General features: G+C 44.2%; 1 protein-coding gene across 1 annotated transcript in view; it reads left to right on the top strand.

The window, feature by feature from the left end:
- The first annotated feature begins 6,739 nt into the window (after nucleotides 1-6,739).
- Nucleotides 6,740-17,802, top strand: part of LOC137358663 (aryl hydrocarbon receptor-like) — a 43,605-nt gene continuing 32,542 nt past the window's right edge. Inside the window, exons 1-3 of the mRNA XM_068024809.1 lie at nucleotides 6,740-7,292; nucleotides 9,599-9,786; nucleotides 14,692-14,792. Of these exons, the coding sequence (XP_067880910.1) occupies nucleotides 7,252-7,292; nucleotides 9,599-9,786; nucleotides 14,692-14,792 (330 nt within the window). The 5' untranslated portion in view covers nucleotides 6,740-7,251. The remainder of the gene's footprint in view (nucleotides 7,293-9,598; nucleotides 9,787-14,691; nucleotides 14,793-17,802) is intronic.

Genomic DNA, 17,802 nt, shown 5'->3' with positions numbered 1-17,802 from the left:
GAGAGCAGGGGGGAGTGTTGAAATGGCAAGCAACCGGAAGCTCAGGGTCCTGCTTGCGGACTGAGCGGAGATGTTCCGCAAAGCGGTCACCCAGTCTGCGCTTGGTCTCCCCAATGGAGAGGAGACCACACTGTGAGCAGCGAATACAGTATACTACATTGAAAGAAGTACAAGTAAATCGCTGCTTCACCTGAAAGGAGTGTTTGGGGCCTGGAATAGTGAGGAGAGGGGAGGTAAATGGGCAGGTATTACACCTCCTGCGATTGCAGGGGAAGGTGCCCTGGGACGGGGACGAGGTGGTGGGGGTAATGGAGGAGTGGACCAGGGTGTCGCGGAGGGAACGATCCCTTCGGAATGCTGACAGGGGAAGGGAGGGGAAGATGCGACTGGTAGTGGCATCACGCTGGAGGTGGCGAAAATGGCGGAGGATGATCCTTTGGATATGGAGGCTGGTGGGATGAAAAGTGAGGACAAGGGGAACCCTGTCACGGTTCTGGGAGGGAGGGGAAGGGGTGAGGGTAGAGGTGCGGGGAATGGGTCGGACACGGTTGAGGGCCCTGTCAACCACAGTGGGGGGAAGTCCTCGGTTGAGGAAAAAGGAGGTCATATCAGAAGCACCGTCATGGCAGGTAGCATCATCAGAGCAGATGCGTCGGAGACAGAGAAACTGGGAGAATGGAATGGAGTCCTTACAGGAGGTAGGGTGTGAAGAAGTGTAGTCGAGGTAGCTGTGGGAGTCGGTGGGCTTATAATGGATATTGGTAGACAACCTATCCCCAGAGATGGAGACAGAGAAGTCGAGGAAGGGAAGTGTCAGAGATGGACCATGTAAAGGTGAGAGAAGGGTGGAAATTGGAAGCACAGTTGATAAAGTTTTCTAGTTCGGGGCGGGAGCAGGAAACGGCACCGATACAGTCATCAATGTACCGGAAAAAGAGTTGGGGGAGGGGGCCTGAGTAGGACTGGAACAAAGAATGCTCGACATATCCCACAAAAAGACAGGCATAACTAGGACCCATGCGGGTACCCATAGCGACACCTTTTACCTGAAGGAAGTGCGTGGAGTTGAAGGAGAAGTTGTTCAATGTGAGAACAAGTTCAGCCAGGCGGAGGAGGGTGTTGGTGGATGGGGACTGGTTGGGCCTCTGTTCCAGGAAGAAGCGGAGAGCCCTCAAACCATCCTGGTGGGGGATGGAGGTGTAGAGCGATTGGACGTCCATAGTGAAGAGGAGGCGATTGGGACCAGGAAACTGGAAATTGTCAAAATGACGTAGGGCGTCAGAAGAGTCACGGTTGTAGGTGGGAAGAGACTGGACCAGCGGAGAAAAGATAGAGTCAAGATAGGAAGAAATAAGTTCAGTGGGGCAGGAGCAGGCTGACACAATGGGTCTGCCGGGACAGTCCCGTTTGTGGATTTTGGGAAGGAGGTAGAAGCGGGCTGTCCGGGGTTGCGGGACTATGAGGTTGGAAGCTGTAGAGGGAAGATCTCCAGAGGAGATGAGGTCAGTGACAGTCCTTTGGACGGTGGCTTGATGTTCGGTGGTGGGGTCATGGTCCAGAGGGAGGTAGGAAGAGGTGTCTGTGAGTTGGCGTTGAGCTTCTGCAAGGTAGAGGTCGGTACGCCATACAACAATCCGCTTGTGGATTTCCCGTCCCAGGGCACCTTCCCCTGCAATCGCAGGAGGTGTAATACCTGCCCATTTACCTCCTCTCTCCTCAATATCCCAGGCCCCAAACACTCCTTTCAGGTGAAGCAGCGATTTACTTGTACTTCTTTCAATGTAGTATACTGTATTCGCTGCTCACAGTGTGGTCTCCTCTACATTGGGGAGACCAAGCGCAGACTGGGTGACCGCTTTGCGGAACATCTCCGCTCAGTCCGCAAGCAGGACCCTGAGCTTCCGGTTGCTTGCCATTTCAACACTCCCCCCTGCTCTCATGCTCACATCTCTGTCCTGGGATTGCTGCAGTGTTCCAGTGAACATCAACGCAAGCTCGAGGAACAGCATCTCATCTACCGATTAGGCACACTACAGCCTGCCGGACTGAACATTGAGTTCAATAATTTCAGAGCATGACAGCCCCCCACTTTACTTTCATTTTTAGTCATTTTTAGTTATTTTTTCTTCCTTTTTTTTTACATTCCTTTTTACATTTTTTACAATCTTTTTTTGCATTTATTTCATTTCATCTTAGTTTGTTCAGTTTGCTTACCCACTGTTTTTTTCAGGTTGTTTTTCTTCAGGTTTGCACTTGCTGCTGTTCAATATTCAGTATATTCACACCTAATCTGTACTAATGCTTTGTCTTTCAACACACCATTAACATATTGTTTGCCTTTGCTCCGTGACCTTTTGGTCAGCTATGTGGCCTGGTCCAATCTGCACCTTCTCCTTTGTTATCTCTTGCCCAACCCCCACCTCACTTGTTTATAATCTGTGACTTTTCTAATATTTGTCAGTTCCGAAGAAGGGTCGCTGACCCGAAACGTTAACTCTGCTTCTCTTTCCACAGATGCTGCCAGACCTGCTGAGTGAGTCCAGCATTTCTTGTTTTTGTTTCAGATTTCCAGCATCCGCAGTATTTTGCTTTTAACATATCTCTTACGTTGAGTGGGAGGAGTTACTTGCTGAGGCTTCTAGTCTGGCCAGAGATCCCCTCAATTTGCCAGTTCTGATGCAGGGTCACTGACCTGAACCATTAACTCTGTTTCTCTGCCACAGATGCTGCCAGACCTGCTGAGTATTTCCAGCATTTCCTGTTTTGAAATCCCCTCAATTGTTCTGTGCTCCTTTTCCTGTGGCAATGGTTTCAGACAATTTTGCATGTCAGCTACAGCAAGGAAAATGCTGCAAATTGGGTGATGCCTGGTGAATATTGTCCTACACTTATTGTGATAATTTATGTATTTCAGCAGTTAAAAGATAAGATCTTGATCATGGTTTATCCAACAGGGCCTAGCGCACACAGCAGAGATGATGAAAGGTCACACCCGAATCATTAACTCCACTTTCTCTTTGCAAAGCTGCTTAACGTGCTGAGTATTCCTTTGTTTTCACTTCAACAATGGCAACTTTTCTTTTGTACCTTCTTCACGAATCTGCTTTCTGCTGCTCTTTCAACCAGTTTTTTTTTAAAGGGCCATATTGTAAAACTAAAAACAAACTACTGCAGATGCTGGAAATCTGAAATAAAAACAAAGTGCTGGAAATACTCAGCAGGTCAGGCAGCATCTATAAGAATAAGAGCAAAATACTGCAGATGCATCTGGAAGAAACGGCAGAGCAGAACAGCTTTGCCATAAGGTGAGGCGGTGCTGCTGGAGAGAGAGGTCAAGTGTGTACATATGGCGGCACACGGCACTGAGTGTGGATCTCGGGGTGTGGCGAGAGCAGCAGTCCGAGGAACATTGTACTTCTTGGACATACCTGTAATCCTGGGTGGATTCAAAACATGAATTCAGTTGGAATCCACGTGGAATAAGTCGGAGACAGTCGCTGAGGAAGGAGATGTGGCTGTGAAAATGAGTTTCGGTAGCCACCTTATCAAACACCAGGAGGGAAATGGAAAGCAATGAAGGTAAAAGAGACAAACAGGAATCCCAAAGAGCAGAACTTCTTCAAGGTAGACATTCCTGGAAGAACAGTGGCAGTGACTTAAACACTAAAAGCAAAATACCGCTGATGCTGCCTGACCTGTTGAGTATTTCCAGCACTTTCTGTTTGTATTGTAAGACTGTCAGATTGAATAGATGTGTTCAAAATCATGAGGGGTTTTTGTGAGGTAGATGGGGGAAACTGCTTCCACTGGCAAGAGGGTTGGTACCAGAGGACACAGATTTAAGGTAATTGTTTTCTATTTCCCTCCTGGTGTTTGATGAGGTGTCTACCGAAACTCATTAAGGTAATTGGCAAAAAAAAGCCAGGGCAGAGACGAAGAGAATTTCTTTTTACTGAATGAGTTACTACAATCTGGGATGCACTGCCTGAAAGGGTGGTGAAAGCAGACTCAGAATTTCTACCCTAATGTGTGAACGTTGTGCTCATCAAATGCAGGGTGTGAGTGTCAGTGCTGGTAATGAAATACTTTCCATTTTAGGCATCCAGTCAAGGTCATGTATAGCACAGTTAGATGCAGTTGAAAGCTCCTTCTATTGTCCACTGATGTATCTTAATCTCAGAACTCAGGCGAAAACCACTTATGCATCATTTTTCCATTTGGCACAACAGCAATCCTCTAGCCTTGCTGAGTTTGATTGCCAAATAGCGCAAAATTAAGGACACTTTTATTGGCTCACCCACTTGGCGCTGAATTGAGACTGAGCAAGTTCATTTCACATAGGATCCTTATGCCTGAGTATATAGACGGAGGGGATACTCATGCCAGTTGTCCGAGCTGGGTTTAAATCCTGGTCCTATCGATAAAGGGTTGCCACCTACACCACTGTGCTACTCAGTCTCTCTCTTTCTTTTAATTTTTTTTGCAAGGTCATTAAGGCCACATTGGCCAAAGTTAAACCATTGCCAATTGTGAAATCTTATGAGTCAAATGACATCGTTTGCCCAGTGCTACAAATAGTCCATCAACATTAAAACAAAGTCATCAGAAGGGTGTGACACAAGTGGACATCCCCAGTATCTCCACATGGGGGAAAAATTCTTTTGTTCATGTCGAGTTTGGGAATTTTTTACTACCCCCCCCCCACCCCCACAGAAACGATTGATGAAGCAAAATGTATTCACATAAGTTTTGAAGAAAGGACATTGGGATAAAAGGTGGTTTAAACAGGTCACTGAGCTAGGCTTCAAAGTTGTTTCCCCAAAGGCTGTAAAATAATAAATGATTTGTTAGCCTGTATCAGCATTTGTTAAACAGCTCATAGCCATTGTGATGGGAGGTCCTGGCCTAGTGTCCTTTGCATAGGGTGTCTGGCACAGGTTTCCCTCCCCTCCTCTGGTTGGGAATATGACAGTGAAAGAAAGGCAGACAGTCAGGTTTCAAACAGAAAGCTCTGAAGATAAGCATTTGCCTGGCTTAGAAGGTTAGAATACAGGAAGGTGGTTAGAAATTACTTTGGTGAGCACTCTTCCTTCATTAAACATTGTGGTGAAATGTGTATTTATTATTTTGTATTATTACACAAAGACACATTGTACTGATTGAATTCATTAAGTATGATTATAATAGTTGTTCAGTTAATTTGGGAAAAAAAGCCTCTTCATGATCTGTGCAAGGGCTTGTACTGCTCGGTACTTCCACCTTTCAAAATATAAGGATATGGCATGTGAGCAAGACATGAATATTTAGTTCAGATCATTGGGGGGGAGGGGGGGGTGGTACGGGTGGTCTTAGTGTAACTTAGGAGTGTAACAATATCATTAGATAACTGCTAGCATTGACACATCCCTAAACCCAAGATATTCAAACCACTTATGGGAGTGACTAGTATGACTGCAGCCAAGAGATTATCTCTGACGAGGCCCAAAATTGCAACAATGCATTGTGCGTAGCAAAAACATTTTGCACACATTACGTCTGTTTCAGCTGAACAAAATAAATGACAGCTGGTTCATTCCTCAGGGCAAAACCTTGACCAATCAGAGTCAAGCTGCCTGGTTTAAATTTCAAACAAAGCTTGGCAGTGAACTGTCAGTCACCATAAACTGGTGTGCTCTCCATGTCAACGCCTCTACCAATCAGAGCCCACTTGCCAACCAATCAGCACTCTCTTCTCATACAAGATGAATTTGTTGTTTCCCTTACATTGGCATTCTTGTGTATTGTCCTGATGAGTGCAAGACAAAAAGCTTTGACAAAATGTCTATTTTCAGCAATACTCAAAAATATTTTTGCAGAATAGTATGATTTCTTTTTTACACAAGTTCCCCTCCCACAATGAGCTTCTATTGTTGGGACGGGGAGGGGGGAAGGTTTATTTCTCTCTGATCTGTGTGAGAATACTTGATGCTAACTCTGGGGGCCAATCGTCTTCTTCTTTGGCCTCCTTGTCTCGAGAGACAATGGGTAAGCGCCTGGATGTGGTCAGTAGTTTGTATGCCTGGTGTGGCTATAAAGGCCAATTCTCAAGTGACAGACTCTTCCACAGGTGCTGCAGATAAAATTGGTTGTCGGGGCTGTTACACAGTTGGTTCTCTCCTTGCGCTTCTGTTTTTTTCCTGCCTTTGGCTGGACTTATAACCCGTAACTGCTGCCTTCCGTGTTGTTTCGGTCGCTGTGAGACGACTATGGAGTGACCGCTCCATGGCGCATGCCTGGGCGAATGTATGGAGGTTGAGAGTTGCCCAATCGTCAAAACCCCCCTCTCGGCCTTTCTGGTGGGGTCCAAAGGAGTGCAGGACACGACGTTTGGCACCGGTATGGCTGCAGGAACTGCCAGAAACATGCCAAAGGTGACACATGACCGCCTACGGGGTTCCGCTCCGGATTATCTGTTAGGGTTTACTCCCTTAGCCTTGGTCTCTCCCGAGATGCCCACAAGGCAGTGGGGTTGTTAGGGGCCCTTCACGGGTGTAGGATGATGCCGGTGGGAGGAGGGGTGGAGGGAAGGGGGGTGCGAGGGGGAGCTGGGAAGGGGGCTGTAAGGGGATGGGGGGAGTGCAGGGGAAGGGGGTGCAGGGGGAAGATGGTGCGTGGGGGGGTGGGGTGAGCTGAGAGGGTGGAGCTGGGAAGGGGAAAGGGTGGGAGTACAAGGCAGTAATTCCTCCGAATGAACACACAGTGATGATCATTTTGTACAATGGTCCACCTTGCACCTATTGAAGAAAGAGGAAGGGATCCCCTCATTTCAGGTACAACTGAGCAAAAAAATGAGTGACGAGTAATATTACTTTTATCGCAGACAATGCCATTCACATCGCTTTCTAGAAAATCTGCCTGACAAAGTTTCAGATGATGTGCCTTTAAATGAGAAACACACCGCATGGTGTAATAGCGCCGCCTGGTAGGGAGTCACGTCAATTTCACTGTCCAGTGGAACCTGGAAACTGACACGCATTGAACTCCGTTACATTGGGCAGCATAGATAAAATCCGGGTGGGATAAACTATTCACTTAACCTGCAGCACCACTCGAGCTGTCCCCAGAAATATCCACCGTTCGAATCATCTCTCATCCTTCTTAATTCTTCGATTTCTACACTTTGACATTAGATGAGAAATGTAACATTTCAAACAAAAACTTGCGAAGGATTTAACGTATCATCATCGGTGAAAGATAATTAAAAGAAAAAAAATGTACGCTGGACGGAAAAGAAAGAAACCTATTAAAAAAACGTAAGTTTCTTTTTAAAAAATAAATAAATATATTTTATGAGTTTAATTCTATGAAGTCAATCTCCGATGAGCAGATGCATTTAGAATTGTATTTAAATAATATATTTAAGAGGGTTAAAGAACTGTCATCACTTCATAATTTTTTAAATATGTACGCATTTGTCTATATTTATGTGTGTCGGTGTGTATATACCTTGAGACGTCAATATCTTGAGTTTTATGTTTAAAGCTTTGTTTTACATTTCCCTGTATTTGACAAATGTTAGTTTCACACAGTAAAATTTGAGATAAAAACAAGAAATGCTGGAACCACTCAGCAGGTCTGGCAGCATCTGTGGAAAGAGAAGCAGAGTTAACGTTTCGGGTCAGTGACCCTTCTTCAGAACTGACAAATATTAGAAAAGTCACAGGTTATAAGCAAGTGAGGTGGGGGTGGGGCAAGAGGTAACAAAGGAGGTCGAGATTGGACCAGTCCGCATAGCTGACCAAAAGGTCACGGAGCAAAGGCAAACAATATGTTAATGGTGTGTTGAAAGACAAAGCATTAGTACAAATTAGGTGTTAATACACTTGAATAAATTTGAGGCTTGTCCAATTGCTGTGTAATTACAGTCATTCCTCTGGCTCCAGTTTTAGTTAGTGGCCCATTGTCCTGCTCCCTTTAATTGCATAGAATGCACAGAGACTGGCCATTTGTAATAAAAGTGTTGTAAAATTATCTCGACATCAGTTGTATATTAGACATTGGATTCTGCATAAATTCTGACTTGTCCTTCACTTTTGGAAATACTCTGGTGGAACTGATGAACTGCATTGAACATTTGATTCAGCTATAAACAATTGTTTGCCTACATAACAGTGACTACTCAAAGTAATTCACTGTGACGTCCTTTTGAAATGCTTCAGGGAGATGTGATGAGTCACTGTTTGCAGGTACTATATATAAAGGAAGATTACAGTTCACAGATTTGAATAATTTATATACTCTGAGTTAAGAATTGACCTGCCTCCCTTTCATATTTTATGGGATTCAGAATGAGGAGTTAACAGACCAACAGGGCTGGGGACTGGGGATGAGTACAATTCCACAGCTCTCACTGCATTTATAATAGTGTCTTTCACAACCTCCGGACTTTCCAAAGTGCTTTACAGCTAACGAAATGCTTTTTGTTTTTGAAATGTAGTTACTGTTGTAATGTTAGAAACACAGCAGCCAATTTGTGCACAGCAAGCTCCCACAAAAAGCAATGAAATAAGATAAGGGGCGGCGCAGTGGTTAGCACCGCAGCCTCACAGCTCCAGCAACCCGGGTTCAATTCTGGGTACTGCCTGTGAGGAGTTTGCAAGTTTTCCCTGTGATTGCGTGGGTTTTCGCCGGGTGCTCCGGTTTCCTCCCACAGCCAAAGACTTGTAGGTTGATAGGTAAATTGGCCATTGTAAATTGCCCCTATTTGTAGGTAGGTGGTAGGAGAATGGTGGGGATGTGGTAGGGAATATGGGATTAATGTAGGATTAGTATAAATGGGTGGTTGTTGTCGGCACAGACTTGGTGGGCCGAAGGACCTGTTTCAGTGCTGTATCTCTCTCTATGACTCTATAATCTGTTTCCAGTGATGTTGATAGATAAATATTGGCCAGGACAACTCCCCTGCTCTTCTTCAAATAGTGCCATGGAATCTTTTACACTCAGCTGAGAGGGCAGACGGGGCCTCAATTTAACATCTCATCCGAAGGATAGCGCTCCCAACAGTGCAGCACACCTTAAGTACTGCACTGGAGTGTCAGCCGAGACTTGGTGCTCAAGTCTCTGGAGTGGGACTTGAACCCACAGCTTTCTGATTCAGAGGTGAGAGCGGTATGGCTGACACTTTTGGTTTCAACAAGAAGTGTGTGATATCTAACTGAAATTGAGCACCTACAATTCCATATCATAGGGCAAGTGTGTTTTAGGCCTGGTTCCAGGAGGTACTGAGCAGTGATTGGGGACTTCCATAGGGAGGGAGGGAGGGAAGGAAGGTCAGTGAACAAAACAGTCCAGTATGAGTGAAAGTGACAATTGCATAAGCTTGGGAATAGACTACCTGCCCATTCACTTGGAGGGGTACAGAGTGCTGCGGTTGGGGAGCAAATCAGAGGGAAAGACAATAAAAATAAAGAATCGACTCGGGGGAATAATGTGGAAGATCCATACCTTAATATTTGAAACTAATTTTTGATGAATTATTCAAGGGCTCCTTGCACTTGTTTAAGATGTAATATGCAAAGGGTAATGTTGAGTTTTGGCTTGTTCTGACTCTCGATTTTAGTGCCAATGTAGAGCCTCCAGAGGAAGTGAAGTCAAATCCATCCAGAAGACACAGGGAGAGGGTGAATGCAGAGCTGGAGCAGCTGGCTGGGCTCCTACCATTTCCTGAGGAGGTAACTTCAAAACTGGACAAACTGTCAGTTCTACGCTTGACTGTCAGTTACTTGAGGGCAAAGACGTTTTTCAATGGTAAGACGTAGTTACAGACCTCACTCCATTCTCTTTTTAAACACAAGCTCATTTCTTATCATTCTTAATGGCATCTGAGAGGACTCCCTGTCAAATTAACCTTTGTTTGCTTACTTTCATTTGTAATAATTTCCAATAACTTACCAATTAGGTAAAGAAATGGCTTGAACGTTATGTATTGTAGTTGATGTAAAACAAGGCTTTAATATTGATTATGACTGAAAGTGAATCAAAGGCGAGTTTGAAACGGAAGCATTGAGTGACACGACAGGTTAGAACAGTGACTTTCCACCTCTAGGCTTTGGGCTTGAATGCAAGACTGACGAGTGCAGTCAGATTTTCTCTCAATGGCAGCTGGAATGCATATGGACAATTTCCACTCAGTTCCTAGTAGGTGCAAGCCCATAACACAAAACTGCCTGCAACTAATTGGCGTCAAGGATCGGCACACTCATAAAAATGACAAGGATGGATAGTGGTGTGGAAAATGAAACTATTAGAGTGGTTCAGTACAGTGTACTCTTTGGGACACCATTGGGGCAGTGCAGGGACAGCTTAGCTCTGCATCTAACCCGTGTTAAGTCTGATCTAGAAGTTTGGATGCTGACACTGCAAGCAAAACGTGAAAATAAAATTCCATTCCCTCGTCCCTTAACTGAAAGGGTACAAGATTCACACCCAGTAAAAAAAAAACAGAATTGTTGGATTGGTTGTGGGGGGGCGGGGGGGGGGGGGGGGGGGGGTGGGAGATTTTCCAATGGGGCATAATCGGGAAGTTACACCCAAAATTACGCCCATTTTTGTCCATGCTTACTTACATCCAAATTTCTTGCCAATCTCATCAACACCTGCCAGAATGTAAAGATGGGCATTAAAAAAAAACAGAAATCCACTTAAACAATTGGGGCCGGAAGAAAGTGTCAAACTCGCACCTTATCTTCCTCCTTTAGGTATGTAAATTAATGTTTCAAGCCATCCATGCACATTAGTCACAGCATGCTTAAGAGCATACGACCATGGAAGCTTTTCAATTTTTATTGTGACTTATACTGATGCCATAAAAGTCGTTCAAAGAAGCATTAAAATACAGAGCAGGTCTCAGTGAGGATACATTTTTAAAAATGTCTCAAAAATTGCAATTAAACACCAAAAGAACGACTGTTTCCTGCTGCATCTACAATTCTGGGCTTAATTTTACACTTGATTTGCAGTAACATAATTGCACAAAATTTGTGTGTATGGCTCATTAGCCTGGCGGTGGACCTATTATAATGAGCAGTGATTCCTACTGGTGTAGGGATTGATAGAAGAGCAGCATAGAGCCAGGAAATTCAGGCGTCATGTATTTTGTGCCTGTGTTTCCTTGATCTTTCTTGCTGTGTTTTTGTTTTACACCCCATCTACACTGGACACAATATATACAGGAAATTCCACCCCCAGTGTTTCTTCTGCTTAGAAAATTAGACCATGGAAACATTGTCATTTCTGAACAATCTCTGTTGATGTATCAGCAGAATATTTTGAAGTGCTACTTCATGTTTGGAAAAAGTGTGAAGTTTTTGTTTGACAAACTTTACTTATGCAGTCTGTCTTTGGTGTACTACTTTAACCCATGCTCTGTCCATTGACCTGCCCCAGTTTATGTTTATTAAAGAACATGGGAACAAGAACAACAACTGAATTTACTTTGCCATTTTTGTTACCCATGACAGTTCTATCTTTTATTCTTAATGCATTGCCCTTTCTCCCTGTCCCTTAATACCATAACTCCCAAAATGAGTACATATCTCCCTTCTAAATACTTCACTTGATTCTTTGCCTATGGGCTTCTTTGCAATGCATTGTACATTCTCTCAATCTTTTGTGGATTCACCTTTGACTAGCTTAGCTCATATTGTATGATTCTGGAAAGGCAAATTATACAATTCATGCGTATTTTATGGATTGGGGTATATTTATTATGCAATAAGGGACATAAGATGAATATAACCTGTATGAAAATTTCAAAAACTCTTTCAAATGCCTAAAGTGTCATAAGCCTTTCACCGAAAAAATAACTCCCTGGCAGAATCTGTGGCATAATCTTCGCTTTGTAATTTCTCTAAGTAAAGTACTTTCCATGATGTATTCCATTGATATGCCGAGCTAAGCTTGCTAGCAGGAGCCCCAAAGGCTTGATGATTAAGTTGCAAAGCAGCCTGTTGGTTTACTGTATAGAAGAGGAGAGCAGTGAGATGACATTGGCTTCAAAGGGAATTCAGATTATCCTGTCTTGTACCTGTGGAAGGTTTTATGTTAGCAAATCAAACATGACAGTAAAGTGGATGGGTAACTCCCATGGGCCTAACATTGCTATTTCACAGTTTTCTAAGCACCTGTGATGGCCAGCAACACAAACTGTGTAGCATTTCAATAAGACAGGGCTACAGGAGCATATTTGGATTAAATTTGTCATGTACCAGTGGTGAGTGTGAGAGCAGAGACACTTTACAATGACTGTGCTGCCCCTTAAATGGGCTTTTGGTAACCTCCTCAGTCTCTTGCTCCCAGCTTGGAACTGAACATTCCACAGCTGTGCTAAAGTGTTTTTTAAATTATATTTTTAGTGGTGCTGGTCCTACATATTCATGAAAAGAAAAATACTTTATTCTTATTAATGGCATCACCATCAGGTCTGACTAGTGGAGTACTGTGAGCAGTTCTCGGCACCACACCTTAGGGAGGATATATTGGCCTTGGAGGGAGTGCAGCACAGATTTACCAGAATGATACCTGGACCTCAAGGATTAAATTACGAGAAGACATTACACAAACTGGGGTTGTATTCCCTGGAATTTAGAAGGTTAAGGGGTGTCTTGATTGAAGTTTTCAAGAAATTAAGAGGAACAGACAGGGTAGATTGGGAGAAACTATCTTCACTGGTTGGGGAATCAAGGACTGGGGCCTAAAAATTAGAGCCAGACCTTTCAAGAGTGAAATTAGGGAACACTTCTACACACAAAGGGTGGTAGAAGTTTAGAACTCTCTTCCGCAAATGGCAGTTGATGCTAGATCAATTGTTAAATTTAAATCTGAGATTGATGGATTTTTGTTAGCCGAAGCTATTAAGGGATATGGGGCAAAAGCAGGTATATGGAGTTAGGTCACAGAACAGCCATGATCTCACGGAATGGTGAAACAGGCTTGAGGGGCTGAATGGCATCTTCCTGTTCTATGTTCCTATGTATAGGGTGCATTAAATGCAGTCTAAGCTCCTAATTTTCTGCCCTAACAATATGCTTTAATCACAATTTCTGAGAGAGCACAGCACTATCAGAGGTGCCGTCTTTCAGATGAGATGTTAAACTGAGGTCCCATCTGCCCTCTCAGGTGGATGTAAAAGATCCCATGGCACTATATTGAAGAAAAGCAGGGGAGTTCTCCGTTGAGGCACTCCGTTCTCTCAGGTCTAACTCCAACATGGTCATCAAACCTGCAGACAAGGGTGGTGCTGTTGTTGTATGGAGTACTGACCTCTACCTTGCAGAGGTTCAGCGCCAACTCACAGACACTTCTTCCTACCTCCCTCTGGACCATGACCCCACCACCGAACATCAAGCTACTGTCCACAGGACTGTCACTGACCTCATCTCCTCTGGAGATCTTCCCTCTACAGCTTCCAACCTCATAGTCCCGCAACCCCGGACAGCCCGCTTCTACCTCCTTCCCAAAATCCACAAACGGGACTGTCCCGGCAGACCCATTGTGTCAGCCTGCTCCTGCCCCACTGAACTTATTTCTTCCTATCTTGACTCTATCTTTTCTCTGCTGGTCCAGTCTGAGTTCCGAAGAAGGGTCACTGACCTGAAATGTTAACTCTGCTTCTCTCTCCACAGATGCTGCCAGACCTGCTGAGTATTTCCAGCATTTCTTGTTTTCAGTTCTCCCTGGTGTCCTGGTCAATATTTATCCCTCAATCAACATCATAAATACAGATTACCTGGTCATTATCCCATTGCTGTTTGTGGGAGCTTGCTGTGCACAAACTGGCTGCCATGTTTCCTACATTATAACAGTGATTGCACTTCAAAAGTAGCTCATTGGCTGTAAAGCGCTTCAGAATGTCCGGTAGTCATGAAAAGCGCTATATAAATGCAAGTCTTTTGTTTCTTTCGATTTCCATTGGACACACCAGTCTTCCTTGTGGATTTTCTGAGTGAGCGTGATAACACTGGTGACAATTATTGCAGAATTATAGACAATTCTGTAGTGTGGACTTGTACCCATGAGAAACAAGGTTTAATCACATCTCCCCTGGGCTCCTTTCAGCTATCTGAGAGGACACATTCATTGCATTAGTTTGGGCTGGGTTTGAACCCAAATCTCAAGATGAAAAGTCAGCAGATTAACCCACTGTACCATCCATTCGGCTAAATGGGATTATTTTAAAGCATTTTTTATTTGAAAAATTTTGATTTATGTCACTATCTCAAATATATCTGTCCAAGAAAGGCCTCGTTATATACAAGACACTCTTCGAAAAAGTGTTTAAACTTATTGAAGTTCTGAGCAATATCAGCAATCCTTAGCTTGCAGTCCTCCACAGGCCTTTCAATCATAGCCACTGATAGCTGGCCATCTATCCATATATTAGGAAAAGTCTTGCAGAGGGCATGCCCTTCCAGTACACAAGTAGTACTTCCTATTGTCATAATTTGTGGTAATGATTTTGAATCGACATTTACCTCTGTAATTTGCAGTGTCAAAATTTCTCATTTGGTTTTGCTATGTTAACTGTCACAATGCTGTTACATTGTAGTTAAGTGGCTCTGGAAGTGATTTTCTAAAGTCTCTCTCCTAACTATCTTATATATAAATAAAACGTCTATTCATCAATTGTCACTAACTGTCCTGTTTCTGTTGCAGTTGCTATGAAGAACCGTAAATGTCCTCCTGAGAGTAAAGGCAATAATGGGCAACAAGCTCTTAGTGAGGTGCACTTGTCCGAGATGGAACTGATTTTGCAGGTAAAGAAATTAGTTTTTTTTCAAGAAAGGCCAGTAAAAGCTCCCCATTGAGTATTCTTGATATATTTTGTGAGTTAACTTGTCATACATACAGGGACAGAGCTAAAGTTAAAGGATTAGTTGGCGGGGTGAGTGGGGGGGGTCAAAGTCCAGATTTGGCCAACTTGGCATAGAACTGCCTCAATGACATGCTCCAATGCCGTACTGCCATTTGCATCAGACTCAAAATGGAAAAGCGATCGGGAATTTAAAAGTCAAAGTTTTCTTTATTTTATGGGAAGAGAAGGTCACTGGCCAGGCCAGCATTTATTGCCCAATCCTAATTACCCTTGAGAAGGTGGTGGTGAGCCGCCTTCTGAAACCGCTGTAGTCCATGTGGGGTAGGTACACCCACAGTGTTGTTAGGAAGGCAGTTCCAGGACTTTGACCCAGCGACAGTGAAGGAACGGTGATATAGTTCCAAGTTCGGATGGTGTGTGACTTTGAGGGGAACTTGCAGGTGGTGGTGTTCCCATATGTCTGCTGACCTTGCCCTTCTAGGTGGTGGACGTTGCGGGTTTGGAAGATGCTGTCGAGGGAGGTTTGGCAAGTTGCTGCAGTGCATCTTGTATATGGTACACACTGCTGCCACTGTGCATCGTTGGGAGAGGGAGTGCATGTTGAAGGTGGTGGATGGGGTGCCAATCAAGTGGGCTGCTTCGTCCTGGTTGGTGTCGAGCTTCTTGAGTGTTGTTGGAGCTGCACCCATCTAGGTAAGTGGAGAGTATTCCATCACACTCTTGACTTGTGCCTTGTAGATGGTGGACAGGCTTTGGGGAGTCAGGAGGTGAGTTACTCGCCGCAAGATTGCTAGCTTCTGACCTGCTTTTGTAGCCACAGTATTCATATGGCTAGTCCAGTTAGGTTTCTGGTCAATGGTAACCCCCAGGATGTTGATGGTAGGGGATTCAGCAATCGTAATGCCATTGAATGTCAAGGGGAGATGGTTAGATTCTCTCTTGTTGGAGATGGTCATTGTTAATTGTATATCAATTGTTTAATTATATGCAGGTGGAGGGTGTTAATTGGAGTCTGTCTTGAATACATATAGGGAGAAACTTACTGAGACTGGTGGAGGGTTTGAGTGAGGAGCTACATGTTTGTAATCCTTTTACTCTGTAAAATAAGTGTAAGACTGAGTAAAGATTGGCTCCAGCATCATCCTTCAACAACAAGCTTTCTGTAGTAGAACAGTCATTGCCTGGTACTTGTGTGGCACGAATGTTACTTGCCACTTATCAGCCCAAGCCTGAATGTGGTCCAGGTCTTGCTGCATGTGGGCACGGACTGCTTTAGTATCTGAGGAATCACGAATGGTACTGAATATTGTGCAATCATCAGTGAAAATCCCCATTTCTGACCTTATGATGGAACGAAGGTCATTGATGAAGCAGCTGAGGATGGTTGAGTCTAGGACACTACCCTGAAGAACTCCTGCAGTGATGTCCTGGAGCTCAGATGATTGACCTCTAACAACCACAACCATCTTCCTTTGTGCTAGGTATGATTCCAACCAGCGGAGAGTTTTCCCCCAATTCCCATTGACTCCAGTTTTGCTAGGGCTCCTTGATGCCAAACTTGGTCAAATGCTGCATTGATGTCAAGGGCAGTCACTCTGACCTCACCTCTGGAATTCAGCTCTTTTGTCCATGTTTGGACCAAAGCTGTAATGAGGTCTGAAGCCAGTTTTGGCTGAGTCCTGACCTATTAAATTGGCTGTCCCCAATGTGATGGGGGATGGGGGGAGTCATTCCCCCAACTCCCCACTGGCTACATAGGCTTGTTCTCCAGGAGACCAAACTATATAAAAGTCATAACACATAGAGAATTATGGATACTTTTAGGGCCTTGGATTGGTGTCTGCCTGCAGAAACCTGATCAAGAGTGGGAACTCAATGGAATGGGAGTGTCCACCCTGCACATTGCTGTTCTTATGCCAGAAACAGACATGGAGAGCAAAATGGGGGGAACAAATGGCTCTTTTACTATTGGCATTACAGATGAAAAACACCCCAATGCTGGTCTCAACACTTAATATACATGGTTTCAATTCGCACAAGATAAATCGAAATGAGCCGACTAGCTGCAAATAATTGTCTCACTTAACGTTTATGTTCCCAGTTGTGTTGCCAGTTTTCCGCTTGTATGTGGGTGGCACAGTGATGCAGGGCATTGGAACAGCAACGTGCCGGGTGGATGCTGTGCCACACACATCCAATTGGAAAATTAATATTGACCAGCAGGATCCAGTGTAAACTAATAATTTGCTCATTTAGATTTGTCCAATGTGGCTAGGAGTCTTGTATATTAAGTGCTGAGACTGGAATTGAAATGTATAAAATGCTGGTTAGGTCACAGCCAGAGTATTACATACAGTTCTGGTCACCACATTACAGGAAGGACATAATTGGTCTGGAGAGAGTACAGAGGAGATTTACAAGTATGTTGCCAGAGCTTGAAAGTTGCAGCTATGAGGAAAGATTGGATCGGCTAGGGTTGTTTTCCTTAGAACAAAATTGAGGGGCCTAGATAGAGTAGACAGGAAGGACCTGTTTCCCCTAGCGGAGAGGTCAATTAGTAGGGGGCACAGATTTAAGATGATTGGTAGAAGGATTAGAGGGGACATGAGGGAAAACGTTTTCACCCAGAGGGTGGTGGGTGTCTGGAATTCACTGCCAGGAACGGTGGTGGAGGCAGAAACCCTCAATTCTTTTAAAAGGTACCTGGACATGTACCTGAGGTGCTGTAACCTGCAAGGCTATGGACCAGGTGCTGGAAGGTGGGATTAGATTGGGCAGCTAGATTTTTCGGCCAGCGCAGACACGATGGGCTGAATGACCTCCTGCTGCACCGTAATTTTTCTATGGTTCGATGGTTTTTCACCTGTTGAACCAATAGTAGCAAAGGCTTTTGTCCCTGTTTCCCATCCCTGCCCCCAATTTTCCTCTCCTTGTTTGTTGATGGCACTGGT

This window comes from Heterodontus francisci, chromosome X (assembly GCF_036365525.1).
Source record: "Heterodontus francisci isolate sHetFra1 chromosome X, sHetFra1.hap1, whole genome shotgun sequence".
NCBI classification, from domain to species: Eukaryota; Metazoa; Chordata; class Chondrichthyes; order Heterodontiformes; family Heterodontidae; genus Heterodontus; species Heterodontus francisci.
This window is presented reverse-complemented; position numbering and strand designations above follow the sequence as displayed.